This window comes from Fundulus heteroclitus, unplaced genomic scaffold (genome assembly GCF_011125445.2).
Source record: "Fundulus heteroclitus isolate FHET01 unplaced genomic scaffold, MU-UCD_Fhet_4.1 scaffold_54, whole genome shotgun sequence".
NCBI lineage: Eukaryota > Metazoa > Chordata > Actinopteri > Cyprinodontiformes > Fundulidae > Fundulus > Fundulus heteroclitus.
The window spans coordinates 1,487,414-1,504,199 of NW_023396967.1; the positions used below are offsets into that span (position 1 = coordinate 1,487,414).

At 39.7% G+C, this 16,786-nt stretch overlaps 1 protein-coding gene across 2 annotated transcripts in view; it reads right to left on the bottom strand.

Annotated features, from left to right (window-relative positions):
• Positions 1 to 16,786, bottom strand: part of si:rp71-79p20.2 (zinc finger protein 704) — a 54,490-nt gene that overhangs the window by 14,502 nt on the left and 23,202 nt on the right. For both annotated transcript variants that reach the window (XM_036132772.1, XM_012862325.3), the window contains exons 3-5: positions 10,779 to 10,879; positions 7,627 to 7,859; positions 69 to 169 (exon numbers count right to left, since the gene is read on the bottom strand). In XM_036132772.1, coding sequence (XP_035988665.1) covers positions 69 to 169; positions 7,627 to 7,859; positions 10,779 to 10,879 — 435 coding nt within the window. The remainder of the gene's footprint in view (positions 1 to 68; positions 170 to 7,626; positions 7,860 to 10,778; positions 10,880 to 16,786) is intronic.

Consider the following 16,786-nt stretch of genomic DNA (forward strand, 5'->3'; position numbering starts at 1 on the left):
TTTAAATAACTTAAGAGTTAAAGGAGACAAGAACTCTCAGCATTCCTGTGATGATTATAAAAACTCACCCCAGGTGGACGGTGCGGATATGTCGCTGGATCCCTGAGGATGTGCTGAGGACCTTTTCACAGTTCTTCCACAAGCACTTAAACATCACCTTCATGGAGTTCTGAAGATAAGAATTAAACACAAGCATACAGTAAGTGTTTATTGGATTAATGAGAGGATGCCAATAGATTAAGATAATAATAACATTTGCAATGTTAAAAAAAGGGCCCTGTGGCATCTGCACATCATACTGGATAAGAGAAAAAAGGTGTGTAGCAACATCTGGCAGAAATGAGCAAAACCATAGAACCAAACAATATTTTTGCAAATCAATAAGGTGTACTTTAGTGAAACTGGACTTTTAAGTGGACTGATGAAGTCCACTTAAAAGATCCACTACACGTCAAAAATCAATTCATAGATTTTAAAAATTTCCCTTGATTTAATCTGATTAGTGATAGGCAGGTAAAATACTAAAAAACATGTTTCCCCCATTACTAAATGCATCAAAACTAAGAACGTCCCATTATTTTTTGTCTCTAAACCCAGCAACCAAGAGTAAGTGCTTTTTTAAATGTACTAAAAATCTGATAAAAATTAGGGATTTATGCTCAGGTGCATAATTGGGAATAATCATCTTTTCTTTCATTTTCTGTTGAATGCAAAACTACTACCTCTTTCAAAGAACATTCAGCACAGTTTTTCCCTTTGCATGTTACAGTTCCAAGATAAAAGTATTTGAGTCGGCCAAAGATGGAACCTCAGACCACAAAGAATATAATCTGAATATAGGCACTGGCCAAGAGATGCCTGATCGGTGCAACGCTGCTTCTGGGGTGATAAGACAATTAAGAGAGAAGTCTAACGTAACAATTTCAGACACATAAAAGGTAAATGGAGAGCAGAGAGATTACCAAACATTAATATGTTTGAAATGCTTTTAGACTGCCTACACTGGAAAATATTTGCTGATAAATGAAATGTCTATTTTGTTAAAGAGGCCATTAAAGACCTCCCTCAGAAATGAATCAAGTCCACTCCTCCTCACATCAGATGTATCCCAAAATACCCAATACTCTGACTTGACTCGTAGGCAAACTGATACGGAGATGGAATACGTGTGGTCTGATTTCAATTAATTTTCCTATCCACATGCCAGCGCTGGCAAAGGTCCCTGGAGCAGATTCAGACCTGCATCTCTGCTGATGAAAGGTGGTGGGTGTGCACACTTTTCATTGCCCTCAAACAGTCCATGAAAAAGAAAATAAAAAGAGCAGAAAAAGAAAGCGTAACAGAACATGTTGCCAATTAATACTCATGTTAAAATTTAACCTAAAATGTTTTCCTCTCCTGTCTAACAAGACAAGCTCTTTAGAGTGCTGAGTAGTGTTTTCTAACTGCTGCTACTCTACCCTGCTGTTTTAAAGGGGAAAAAGGAAATGGCAAAGCTTGTTTTTAATCCCAATAACAATCCCAAATCACCTAATTCCTTTAGAGGTTTTCCTTTTCATGTGGTATTTTAACTAATTTACAATAAGACTTGTCATTGCGATGTTAATCTATCCCCTTAAATCACTGCAAATGCAGATCAGTTAAGAAGCTGATTCAATAAACCCCTGAACCCCACAACATCTTCTACACTGCCTTTATTCACTCCGTCCTACGTTCGTCCATCACTGTGTGGTTTGGTTCATTCAAAAAAAAGGACAGTTCCAAACTACAACAATATATTAGGTAAAAAGAGGGTTGTCAGGCTGACCTTCCCTCCATCCAGGACTCTTATCTATTTATATTTATACTGAGAGCAGAGTTGAACCAAAGTCAAATTCCTTGTTTGTGTGCACAAGCTTGGCAAATAAAGCTGATTCTGATTCTTCTCTTAACAAGGATGTCTAGAATAGGAAAAGATGTTTCTACAGAGCAATGATTAAACTGAACTAATTATTTATGCCATTCAATTTCAAAAAGTGCACAATAAATATGAAAATATTGATATTGTTAATGATGCAACAATAAATTACTTAAAAAGTCATAATTTATTGCACGTTTGTTAAAGGTCTAATGTTTTCATTTGCTCAATATGAGTTTGTGAAGCTAACTTTTTGGTTAGCTACAAGATTAGGGCTCCTTTACATCTTTCTTTTTGCAACCTCGCTGGGTATTGCTAACTCGTTCGGCTCCATCATAGACATATAGACACGGACGGCTTGTTGGGCGCGGAATCGCACGTCGACATAGATGCCTTATTGGAATTGGCATAGTGGAGTGATTCAGAGAAGATGCCTCATTCATTATTACAAGGAATTGTACCGACTGATTTACAGCACAAACCACTGGCATTGCATTTCATAGGTGAGAATGAACATATACTTCTGATTGTATTTATTCATTATAAAGTCATTATAACATTGTATATATATCTCTGTGGGTTCCATTGCCTCTCCTTGTTCACTCATCTTGCACATGCGCAATATCATACTTCCACTTATGTAATCTTGTTGTTGTAAATATACACAAAAAAGTGCTTTGATTGCTAACAAATAGAGTAAAAACTAATTTTAAACACAAAAATAAAATGTATTAAGCCAACAGGGCCCGGTAATTTAACTGAGAAACCTTTGTATGCAACCATAGTGAGCTACTGGCGTAGAAATTCAGAAAGTCATAGTTCTCCTTTAATGTCTTACTGGAGAGCAGGAGAGTAAATTTGGAAACAATTAATTTGTTCCTCGTTAAACATGCCTGCAACAACAGTACAACTGTAGGAGTTGCTCAAGGATTAAATTACCAAAAAACAAAACGGATCAAAATTTCAGGCTACAATATTTACAGCTTTAAATCTCTGTGCTTCACGCTGACGACGTTGCTAGGCGACAGAAGTCAACTTCATACAACATTCATATTTAAGGTTTAAGGTTTCTTATCATCATCTAGAGATGGGTATCGTTAAGGATTTATCGATGATACTACTCCTCTTAACGATACTCCTTATTGATCTGGTATTTCATCGGTACCATTATCAATACAAGTTATTTAATCAAGCAAAAGGGTAAAAAAACAAATAATGATCACTGACTGGTTTGTTTTTTAAACATTTGGGACAGAAGCAAAGAAAATAAAAGTACAAAATAAACATCGTGTATAGAAACAGAGCAATAAAAACAAAATATAAATAACTTTAGGCATAAACAAAAGGCTAAAACACTATATCTTGAATAAAAAGTATGTTGTAGGAGATGACTATCAACACTGGTAAGACAGAAAATGAAAAACGCTCATATGCTCAAAACATAACTCTTTAAAATAATTTCATGTATTACTTTACCTGAATCTAAAGGACATTTATACATGTTTTTATATTATAAATTTTAATCAAAAGATAGCAGAGGCATACACAGTGGATGAGGTGAATAAATGACAGATGCTGCGGGTGAATCAGTTACAGGGCAGGATCTATTTAAGTGTACCCGTCTCAGAGAAAAAAAAAATTACCATTACCCATTAAAGAACATGTTTATAATATATTTACATCCCACTTTGTGATCTAGTGGAAGCTTTGCTCATGCGTGACTCATTTTCAGTGGGGGAACAGACGAGTCGGTCTCGTCTCTCTGACTTCGGCACAGCGAGGCTGACTGAGCGTCAGAGCTTTCGAAGCGTGTGGCGCTCACAGCTGCACTCGCACAGTAAACTCACAACGATCGGTGCTTTCAGTACTTTGCCAAAGTCTCAAACAAGACAGGAAAAAAATAAATAAATTGCTAGATCGATCGCTTGTCGCTTTTGAATAAAATAGTCACTAGAGCGGTCTGAAAAGTTGCTAAATATTTGGCAACAGTGTTGATGAAAGTAAGCGAGGCGAACATGCGAGAGAGCAGAACGTTGGCCCCTCCCATCAGTCCGCTCGGAGAGTGTGCCTCTTAAGGTGGAGAAGATCGGCAAAAACAGTTTTGTGGGGGTTGGAGTCTCCCTGAATAAAATTAATGTGACCTTAGAAATACCGTTGAGAGGACCGATAAGGCCGAAACTTGTCGGTTTACGAGGACCGTCCGATGTGTCCCCAGAGCCATTTTGATACCAGGTTTCGGTACACATTCCCGTTACCGTGACCTGCTGGACTGGAGGTGTAGTGTAGTTTTCTTCACAACAGCCCCATACGTCATTTGGCTGATTTAAATACATTTTCTGTGGCCTTTAAGAGCAGTGGAAACAGAAAGGCCACAAATTGTCCAGCCTTCCTTTTATATGGATATAAAAAAATCCCAGGTATTACATTTCTGGGACTCTCGATGGAAAACGTGCAGAACATACATCACTTGAAGCATCCCAGTGGTCTGGAATGGTCCGACTGCTTTAACGACCTTTACTACCCCCCCCCCCACATAATGTTCTCAGGGCTCTGCAAGCATGTGAGCAAGTAATGCTCCTGCTTTCAGGCATTCAAGTAATAGTTTTGAATGATACCATGCACTACAAAGAAGAAAATGAAGCGAGACTTAAGATAAGTCTTTAAGCTTAATCTGTTCGGGCATGCGGTAGTTTGTCTACAAAATCTGCCTTGGACTATAATCAAGCTACAGCAAAATGGAGAGATTGAGATAAGATTCTGGGTGCAGCACTGGGGCATCTGAGATACCATTTTCTGCAGTGAGCTCACCCTACGTGAAGGGTTACATGGCATGTGCTAAGAACAGGCATGGAAGTTAAGTGAATAAGACTCAAAGTGTCAAGATCTGTCTGTGGTTCCTACAGGGAGAGCGACAGAGAGAGAGTAATCATTTCCACTGATAACAGGAAGGCTATGCGTATCACAGCTTGCTAGTTGCTCTAATTTTGGGCGGCACATGGCGTAGTGGTAGAGGGAACACTCCGTATCAGAAAGGCTGACGCAACTATCTTAGGTTTGATTTTCATCCATAAGACCTTCGATGAATGTCTTCCGCCAACTCCTCTTTGCCTATTTCCTATCTCACTGGGTACATTACGCTAACCTGACCCTAGCCGGATTGATATTGCTCCGCCTAGCTTCACTCACATCCATCTGGGACATCTCCCATAGAGAGCGATTTCTCCAACCAATTTTTATTGTCCAGCCAATCAGGACGCAGGGTTGGAGTTTCATAGATGTGACGTAGTGGAGAAGCGACCGTGACGTGAGACTGTTTTGATTCAGACAACAATGGCGGCTCGCATCGAGGAAGCAAGCGTCAACATTGATGCTGCTATTTCTTCAGTGTTGTCCAATCTACCTAATATTGTTTCATTAAAAGAACATCAGAGAACGCCTCTGAAGGCTTTTGTTGGTGGAAACGATGTTTTCACCCTTCTCCCAACCGGATTTGGCTAGTTTTGTGTTCCGGGGTGCGCCCGTGGCAGAGCGGTTAGCGCGAACCATGTTAGGAGGCCTTTAGTCTTCGACGCGGTCGGCCCGGGATCGACTCCGACCCGCGGCGCTTTGACGCCTGTCTTCCACCCTCTTCCTGTCAGCTCAAGTTTTGTTTTTTCCTGCGTTGCTCTCATCAGTGTCACGGGTTAGCTTCGGTGTGAGTGGCTGAAATAGCACGTCGATAAAGATGACAGACAAGTGGCTTATCCAATCATATGCAAGGATTTTTGATAAGGCCCAGCCTTCTAAAACGCCATTCCTATGGATCCGTCCCAGATGGATGAGTGGAGCTAGGCGGAGCGAAATCCATCTGGCCAGGGTCAGGTTAACATTACGCCCCCAGTGTCATAAAACATGTGGGAAAGTGGCTCTGTTTGAACGTTTTTAGATGACAGATTTGTGTATTTGTCTTTCAATATTCACTTTGTCATGAGTAAGACAGATAGGATGAACAAAAAAATAGCTACTAGTTGCTGTATAGTGTCACGCACTAAGAACTTATTTCCTGAGATCCCCATTTGTTATTTGTACTTTTGTGCTTTACCTTTAGTCCTACAGTGAAGGAATAATTTACCATAGCATTTTTGCACTTTATCATGGCTAACAATAAAGCAAGGACTTCAGATATTCAGTAATCAGATGTGTGTAACACGTGTAATTGAGTCCACACACCGCAGACAAATGGGGACATGCTTGTTATTGGAAACTATCTTAAGTACAGTAACCTTGTGCACAATTAGGCTTGATGTGTTGCATTTAAACTTTATGGGGAAATTTAAAAACATGTGTGAAAAAAGGAAAAATGTAGAATTAAATCTGGTAATCATACGTGTATGTTATCCTCACTTAACATCAGTTGATCAGATGTTGAAGGGGGAGAGAGCCACTCCCCTCTTGTTCGACATTTGACAGCAACCTTGTTTAAATCAACATTTATGGGAAATGTGAGCACAGATTAAAACTGTCCTTGCGCAACAGTGGAGACATCACTCCATCATGTGCTGATGGTTGTAATAGGTTCTGCTTTGCAGAGTGTAGAACTCAGGCAAGCTGAAGGGAGGAGATCTATGCGTTTTAATGCACAGCTGGACCCTGTGATGAGGGACTGTGATTTCCAGATACAAGATTTCCAGATTCTCTACAGAGAATAGAAATAGAAATAGTTTTAAAGGAGCAAATTAAATAATAATTAAATCATTTATTTTAACCGCTGAATGTAGAGTGCAGAAAACCTTTTAACCTTATTTCAAGCATCATAAAAATCTTCACATGAAGCTGAATATATTGTGCATATCCTGCTTTCTTTTCATTAAAGTCAGTTTATAGGACCACACTGCCACACTTCTCCAGTTACTTAATTTACCATTTCAAAATGAATTTTGTGTAATTATTTTTGATGTTTTGTGTCTCCAAAAGGCTCCAATAACAGTAGTCATTCTGTAAACCGTTGTGTTATGTAATGATAAGCAGCGCCTTTTTTTTTTTAAATCAAGAGGTATGTTTGTGTTCATCTCTCCTAGCACCATCCTACCTAATGTCACGACTGCTTATCTAAAGAAAGACAGATTTGGCAGCATGGTCTCAGAAAACCTTACTGTATCATAAAGATATAGAAATATATTTATCAACTCAATAATCTCCATTGCTGCTTTACTCCACAGGGATTGAAAAGAGAAACTCCCACACAGACGGTATATGAACTCTTCTCTGCCAAAGTATGGTAGAAATATAGACATTAATTTCTCCTCCTGCCGCTGCCCTAAGCATAAATTCTCCTTTTCTTCATAACACACTCCATTATTGTTTTCTTAATGTAACTTCTTAAGACATGCTTGATCCCTCCACAAAATCTAAGTCTTTTCCTCCGTTCTTACTGATGCTTCCCATCTTTTCCACTCATATGCCTAGAAACAGTTGGGAAGCTTATTTATAGTTAAACACTTCCACTTTCTGGACTGTCTTGATAGAACAAAAACAAAAAGAAAGGAAGTGAAAGAGTGAAGTCAATCTATTTTTCACACAAGAGGAATGTGGCAGGCTTCATGTCAGCAGCTGTCAAACTGCACAGTGCCGACATTTCTGGAACTTAAGAGCCATTTTTAAAAACACAAAAAAAAACCTCAAAGTTCAAAGTGAAATTTGAGCTAAACTATTCTGAATCATGTCACCTGCTGATTCTAACAATTTTTTACCTTTCGCTTTCGGGGGATAGGGTCCTCAAACATAAAATGAGTGCTCTCTGAGACATCCTCGCTGGCATCATCTCCCTGGGTTGAGTGCAGAAAGCCAGGGTTGGCATCTTTGGAAAGCGGTGGGGACGGTGTGGAGGGCACTGATTGGTCACTGGCATCCCAGCTCCAGTTGCCGCTCGTTGAGCTGCTGTAACTCGCAGACAGAACATCTTTCCATGTTTTGCTGGTTGGCTCTGTGGTGTACAAAATCAAGACAAGGGTTAAAGACACTTGACCTTAGTTTTACCTCAAACTCAAACTTAATACTGATGCTGGATTAGACAGACTTATTTAGGGAAATAGAGAGAAACATGTATCCAAGTTTTGAAACATAAAATGAAATTAACTGATATAAACTGATATCTACTTCCATGGAGCTGAGTTACAGATAATGTTAATTTGTATCATGCATCGCTCCACTCTGTTGTGTTGATAATGTGTTAGCTCTTAATGAAACAAAAAAAAAGAAATACAAGAAGTTATGACTATGCACGATGTAACAGATACACTAACCGTTATATTAACCGTTTATAAAACTCCAGTAAACTGTGTAATCAACCATCATACCCCCTTCTTCTGTACAGCCGTGTGTTAGGCATGCAATTCATAAAGTGTAACTCATGCTAACTTGAACTTCCTCTGATGGGATGATAGCTGAAAACCGCAACAAAACCTTAAAGAGATAGTTCTGACTTTTTGAAAAGGTGTGTGATGGAGAGATTACAAGCTGTGCTAGGCAAGTTAATTTATATAGCACCGTTCATACACTAAGCAATTCAACCAAAGGAACAACAAAAAATTAATAACAAAGGATAAGCAGAAAAGCATTGCATAAAAAGTTTTTTTTTTTTTTTTTATCAAAAGCTGCTTTTGATTAAAAGCAGCTCAGTCCTGATTTAAAGGAAGCACCAGTCTCTGAACATATCAGGTTTTCAGGTTTTCTTGTCCAGGGAACATGGAGTAAGCAAGTCGCTGAAAAGCTGAGGGGTATACATGGTTCATACTTGAAAAGCAACACAAAAGAGTATTTTGGTCCTAGACAATTTAGAGCTTTATAGACCAATGAGAGCATTTTAAAACCTTGTCCATGATAAACAGGGAGCCAGTGCAGTGATCTAAAGGTAGAGTCAGCGATTTTTCCGGATGTTTCCCCAGGACCAAAACTCTGACCAATCCCTGCCCTGGAGGAAATATTTACCCATAAACTAATTTATATTATGGACACATTGACTCAGTCAGTGTAGTAGACTAGGGTCATGTGGTGACACAGAGATATAAAGGTGTCTGTCATCAGCATCATATATGACAGGAGATGCATCAACCTCTCCTTGCTTCATTAGGTCTAGAACCTTTATGTGCTGAATGTTCATAAATGATTTCCATTAAAAGTAAATTTGTTTCACATCATCTGTGTGTAAGGAGTTGTCAAGACAGTCCTAACGTGTGCAATGTTGCAAATTCAAAAGACTTTTTGGAGACAACACTTGGTATGTTGTTATATTTCAGGAGCCATGAATTCAAACCCTACACGGCCATAGTATACTCGGCCAGTTTGATGGACTTTTCAGTGTTTTCTGTGTCCTCACCAGATCTAAACCTTAGTGACCAAGATGCTAAATATCAAGAAGAGTGTAAATTGGGAAAAAGAAAAAAAGACAAAAGTAAGCAAAAAGTCAGATGATCTTAATAGAGATAGTCATCGTAATATTGAAAAAATTATCATATAGCATTTTTATATTTTCCTACTATTGTGCAACTCTATTTTTAATTATTATTGTAATTTGTTACATTAAATAATAGATTTTTTTTTGCCTATTTTGCTTTTATACATGTCTAAATTCTGCTTTAGGCTCTGTGTTTTTTGGTTAAAACGTTAAGTTTTGTCGTGTTTCTACTGTTCATGTGCAGCACAATGATGCACGTTTTCTCTGACAATAGCACAACTTAAAAAACAGGTTCCTGAGTGGAAGGATTCGAAAACATCCCGGTCTCCGTTTTCAGTGTACACAGGACAAACACAATCTGCCTATGTGGGAAAGCCCTGGGCTTTCATGCACGCTCCAACCATTATCAGTAGAAATGAACGTGCAAGCGCCTCAGCCTAACGGCTGCCGACCAGTTCATAAACCACAGCGGTGGTTTTGTAATTCAAAGACACCTGAAGCAACAGCTCAACCTCGTCCTCTGTCCGTATAAACGTTTGTGTCCCTGCCAGTCGCAAAGTTTATTTAGTGTTGCTGCCTTGTTGGATTTCAAAGAACATGTCGCCATTAGCAGCGCGGCATGTAAATTACAGCATTTTCAACGTTCAACTAGTGGGTTGTGCACAGAGGTCACAATTAAAACACCGAAATTTAGATGTATTCGCAGAAACGGTGCACCTTAGTTAGTTAGTTACAAAGCACGGTAAGCCTAATAGGTTCTGTTTGACATGTCACTTGAACTGAAATGAAAAGTGCGATTCCATTAATTAATACTTTCACAAGCGCTGACTATCTAGCTTCATGAGGTAAAACTAATTTTTCTTCAGCCAAACTGAAGTTGATTAATAAGTTATATACTACAGATAATGACTGCTCCGAATCTCTACACCACCTGAAAAAATCTTTAAATTGCTTGCTGTTGTTCTATTTTGTCCAAATAAAAAAATAAGAATGTGAATCTGGCCACCCTCTCCTCATAAAAAGCTACCTCCAGCCCAAAAGGACTTTCACCGTCTGGTTAAACTGGCATGATAAGGGCAACAACAGCAGTGAGAGGACCTGTGCTTAAATGGGTCAAGACTTAATAGCTAGCAATAGGTGAACATGCAACCATCAGAAGATAACAAAATAAAGCTGATAACATCACAAGGTTCTCTCTTCCCTTGGATAAATCAATATTAACATTCAGCAGCTCAACTTGATTCAGGGTAAAGTAACATCAAGCGATTTGGAACCGAGCGCTCCCCCGGCCTCTCATAGCTTAGAGTCAGCACCCCTTGGCAAGTTTTAAAGTAAAATGTCCTTGATTTATTTAACACGGAGGATGAGTCACCGTTTGATCACGCAGCTCCCACTGAGGGAGCTGCAGCTGCAGAGTTGAAAGGAAACTGAAAGGGGCTATGGCGTTACCTGTGGGTACAGAGGAAGGACCGAGCACCAAGGGGGATGTGGACAGGGAGGTCAAGACGGTGGCAGCCATCACCTCCTTATCCGCGTGACCTGAAGGATTCCTGGAAAACATGCAAACATTGACAACGTGTGAGAAAAAAAAACCGACGCATTCATTTCATGTTTGAAGAAAGAACGTTTTCGGCATTATTATGTTCCACAGCTATTTATGCAATCGTGTGTTTGAAAGCAGAGAATCCTCACTTTGTACCCTGTAAAAACTGCAAATATCAGCTGCTACCCAAAAATATCCTCCGTTACATGTTTTGGAATATTAAAGCAAAAAAAAAAAAAATAAATAAATAAAATAAAAAAACAAGAAGCAAACGCATTAACAGACATAGGATCAAGTGAGCCTTGAAAAACTTGCTGCTTGTGTGTATACATGAGGCTCTAATGGAAAGCCTCGAGGGTGAAAGTGCCTTGTGGTGTGCTTTTTTGCACTGCCTGTAAAACATTACTCTCTGAGCTAAAGAGGGATGCCTCCTCCCCTCCAGCCCACTGAGCAACCTTGCCGAGCGGTCCAGCCTCATTCTAACCCTTTATGCTGCCCAGTTGAACCAAGATAAAGGCACGTGGCTCCAACAGAGTGGAGGTTTAACATGCAGCGGTTCCAGAAAGAAAAAAAAAAAAAAAAAAGTTGCAGCGCAGTCACCGAATGCGTCTTGCAAACATGAACCAACTTATCTGCCTCACGCACACACACCGTTTCTCTCTATTGCTTCTATTTGGCAATCTCCACCGCGGTTCCTGCCGTCCTTGAAAGAGAGCTGTGGGGAAAATTGTTTAAGGCTGGGCCAAGACCTCGCCCAAACACTTGTGCACATTTGCACGCCCCCGCATACACAAACGTGCATGCGACGGCGTGCACAGGCACACTCAAACTCACACACACACATAACAGGATTTATTTTCTTAGGTTAAGTTAGGTAGAACAGCAAGATTTCACACCGAATGGAGTCAAGGGGGTGCATTTCAGAACTGCATACGCGTAATATAAACCGATAAAACAAAATGGTTAAAAATCTCAAACTCTTAAGCAAGGAGAAAGGAAGCCTGGAGCTTTAAGAGGTCCTTGTCCCGCCCCCAAACTTCTCCGCTACACAACCAGAGAAAACTGGTTTGAGGCATTCTCTCAGCCAAGCCCTAAGCCCTGGCTGAGCTCCACGGTGAGTTTTAATGCGAGCGCGTGCGCACAGACACACGCAATCAATCACAAACCTCTACAAGCATGTCCAGAAGCCCGCTTTAGGTAATCAAGCCGGTGTCTACCTGCACAAACAACACTCTGTGTGCAAAAGTTTACTTCATGGAGAATGTTACAGGAGTTAAAAAAAAAAAAAAAAAAAAGTTTGGTAAGTGGCTGAGCTCCCACGCTGATGAGAATTTGCTGGATTGGGAGCAAACAGATCCCAGCGGAATGTACCAGATATCTCTCAGAGACGAAGCCTGTGCACTCCACAACGATCCGCACGGCATAAAAGCACTGAAAGACTTTAGTTTTACATCTTAAAATAAAGTCAGAGTGTTCGTATCAAGCAGAAGGAACGCGGGGCAATTATTATACTGTAGAAAAGGACATCCAAACTGCAGCTGAAACACACAGAAATGAGTATGGTAACATATAAACAGCACAAACACACATATGAAGGTACACACACACACACACACACACACACACACACACACAGTCTGGACAAGAGATAAAGAGATAACAAGATTAGCTGTGTCCTGTTTCAGTCATTAGCCATGTTTTCAGTACTAAACAGGGCCAGCCGGGGACACGGTTATGATTTATGGAGCTCATTTCTCTGCTGTTTGTTTCCATTTCATCATCAACACAGGCAACATGTTATCAGAATGAAGAAGTGAATAAACAGGTTTTAGCCTTTAAAAGTGTAAGTAAAGCCTGCTCAAGCCTGTTTTCGGGTTCACTACAGGTCTATAAGTGAGGGGGGGGGGGGGGAATAAGGAAAATAAACAAACTAAAAAGGTTAGCTGGCCTTTTAGTTGAAACCAGAGTTAATCCAAACTATAATATTCCTCCCTCTCATACGCATACGCCTGGAATCGTAGATACCGACACACTACAGACCCCATTACCACCCACCCAGAGCCTAATTTCCTGACATTGAGCACTTTCCTTCCTTTGCTTCCCAGAACAACCGTGATCCTTCACAGTCACCACAACTTAACCACATCTGGTGCACATTTCTCCGTATGGATGCGATGAGCAAAACAACACATGGACATGTTTTAGACATCTTTTTTTTTTTTTTTTTGCACAGAGCCAACTGCTGATTGGCTTTTTTTTTTTTTTAATAAACAGACGAGCTAATTTACGGTTGCTGTTGTCCTGATTTTGATATCCGTGTTTACAGCAGATGGCTGCCACATTCTGCCATCATAAAAGCCAGCTCAGACAGATAACGGCTCAGCCATCGCTGCTTATCGCTCACTCTGGTGAACGCGTGACCGTAAATGACACGGTCCCTTCTCCTCAGCTGTCTGTGGAATAAATAAGAATTATTTAAAGCTTCGGAGTGCGGAACAGGAGGAAGGCACTGAAATAGTAACAATGTCCAAAAATATAAATAAAATGGGTTTATGTCTTCTAATAGGAGGATTTATTTTAAAGAACGTTAAACTGGGCATAGTTTTATTTAGGCCTCCTTAAGGGCTCATATGGAAAGCAGAGATTGCTTTCAACAACGGTGGTCTGTGTGTGTGGTGTCCAAACATGTTTAGGAAGGTGGTGAGGTTAGGTTTTTGGTTTTTGGAGTTCCCAAATTGGGATGTTTGCGAGCACAGTGCACTCAAAGATAATATAATAAACATGACCGTGACTTTAATGAATGTGCCGTACATATATAGTAAGTGGGTACCGTGTTGTTTTGTTGGGTGGAGTGAAATCATTCATGGAGGAAGCTGATAAACTTAACTCCATTAATGACACGAGTGTTTTATGAGGCAACAGGAGAGAAGGCTTATTCCTAATCTATATTGTGTGCGTTTGTTTAAGTGAACTACAGCACCTTCCTAATTTATTAATGCCCCTTGAACTATTTACATTTAGTCAAATTACAAAACTGATCGTGATTGTGGTTTTATGTGCTAGACCAACACAAACATTGCATGACTATAACATGGTGGGAAAAGGATACATGCTTTTATTTTTATTTCACAAATTAAGAAACTTGAAAGCTGTGGCGTGCATTTGTATTCACCTCTCTTTACTAGGATACCTTGAAATATAGCCCAGTTCAATTGCTTTTAGAAGTCTAATTAATAACAGGTAATTTAAAAAAAAAAGTGATTTAATTTCAGTATAAACCCAATGATTCTGTGAAGTCCTCTGAGGCTTGTTAGAGAACATTAGTTAAAAGCATCCTGAAGACTAAAGGGACACAGGAGACAGGTCAGAAATAAAGTTCTGGAGAAGTTTAGAGCAGCCTTAAGGTATAAAACAATATGCAGACTTCAACATTGCAAATTTTTAATCCATCATTCCAAAATGGAAAGAGCATAAGTACCAAGACATAACCGTCCACTTATCCTGACAGACTGGCCAAGGAGAGCATTATTCGCAGAAGCAGCCAAGGCTATAACTTTGGAGGAGCTGCAGAGATCTTCAGCTCAGGTGGGAGACTAAGAAAAATGTGTGGCGTTTTGGCCTGCATGGAAAACCTGAACACACATTCCCCATGGGGAAACAATGTAGTGGCAGCATGATGTTATGGGGGGGGTGTTGTTCTTCAGCAGGGACAGAGAAGCTGGTCAGTTGATATTAGATTAGATTTGATTAGATTCAACTTTATTGTCATTACACAGGTACAGGTACAAGGCAACAAAATGCAGTTTAGGTCTAACCAGAAGTGCAATAGCAGCAAGTGCAGGATAAGCAGTGGTTCCATATGTACAGGACATGGGTTATTACTGAAAAAATATAGAGATGGATACTATTATAGACAGAATTTTACTGATCGATTTGTCCTATGAGTATAATATATAGATAACTAGTATTGTGAACTAGATTTACAGCTGGATATGTACCGAATATAGTATACAAATGTATATGTAAACAATTGTGAATAAACAATTGAAGATGGACGGAGCAATCCTAGAAAAATACCTGTTAGGTGCCACATACATTTGGTTCTACAAAGTATTGATTTCCAATTATGATTTTTAAAAAGTATAATAATCCCAGTAAAATATACTGAAGAATGGGGCTGTGCTGTGGCAAAACGTGAAAAGGTTCAGGTTGTACGACAGCATTCGCAAAGCAGTGAATGTGTGACATTTGGCCCATTTAAGTGCACGAACAAACAGAACCATACAGTCGGTCTCTCACACCCACACACTCAACAGACACACTCTTACCTTCCTTCCTCCTTCAATTTGGACCGGCCTTAGCCAAGAACACACCTCTCTGGCAGCAGCGCAACACATGGGCCGGCTTGAGTCAACATGCCAGGTCCAGGCACATACAGAGACTTCTGCTCTGAGCCGAGCCAAGAAGCAAAGCAGCAGCAGCAACAACAACAACAAGCTCGGAGTTCAGGAAAGGATGAAAACAATGTCCAACCTAGCGTACACCTACGCACTGTATGCAACGGAAAGATAAGATCTGCAGACTGCAAAACCTTTTTGCAAGATTTTTTTTTTAAATATTTATTTATTTTCTCCAACAGCCTATGCAGAGCTCAGTAGAGGAATTAATCTAGCTGCAGACACGGGTGGAAATGGTTGAATTGGATGCTTCAAATAATAATTGCAATGTAATCCGATAACCGTTTGGCTGCCCCCTAAATTAAAAGATCACAAAAAGTGGATAAAGATTTAGGAATTAAAATACTTGCTCTGGATCACTTTACATACAGGGTACATAGAACAAAATGACAGATCAGACGGAGGGTTAGCCTGAGCCGCTGCGACTGAGCGCGCCGCCACTAATGGCCGACCTGACCAGCATGCCTTTTAGTGGTAGGGGAAACCAGAGCGCCCGGAGGAAACCTACATAGATACGGGGAGAACATGCAATATAGAGGGCTGAACCAACACTGTTGTGGGATTTTGACACTAAAAATTACCCTAAACCAGGGGTTTGACTTTCACAAGTGGAGCAGTGCTGCTTTTGCCATAGTGGTCTGCTTGATTTATGAATGTGAATAGTTTCATTATGATTCATGCGGGAAATATCTCAAATGATATGGACACTACAATGGAAAAGTAGGAGAGGAAAGGTAGAAGAAGAAGAAAAAAAGACAAGTGAAAGAAAGAGGAGATAAAAGGAAGAGAATGATAAAACAATTAATGAAAAAAAACATGTACTTTGTTTAATTGAAAATCTGCAGTTCCTATATTGTCCACAAGGGGCGCTGTGTTTAATCAGCAGATGGTAGCACTGAGCTTCTGATGTGGAAAATTGATTTTAATCAATTCTTAATTTTTATTTGTTTGATGTATTTTGTCATGCAGGACAGTGTTTTTAGCTTCCAAAAAATGTGAATAAATGTTTTTCAACATTGTACAATCACTGTGATCAGTTCTTATGCATAATGCACAAGTAAATATTTAACTGAACAAAAGTATTGTTGAAATTGCACATGCTTTTCTCAAAAACGCTGAGGTTATTCATGATATATTATGTAGAAGTGAAATTCATTTAATATAAAAATCAACAAGTCCACTTTTATCAGTTCTATTTAATCTTGCAATGAGTTTACTCATGTGGCTCTCTTGAAATCAGATTAAGCTGTATGCGGCCCCTAAACCAAAATGAGTTTGACACCTCCGCCCTACACCCTCAACACAGCACCTTTAAACCCTAACCTTGGCATCAAATCATATAATTTGTTACATAATGTCATGATGGGTCTTACCGATGAGAGGAAAAAGCCCTGGAATAGTTAGAGGAAGTTTGTCTGAATGGAACGTCTCACAGCCGATTAGATTATTGTGCATAA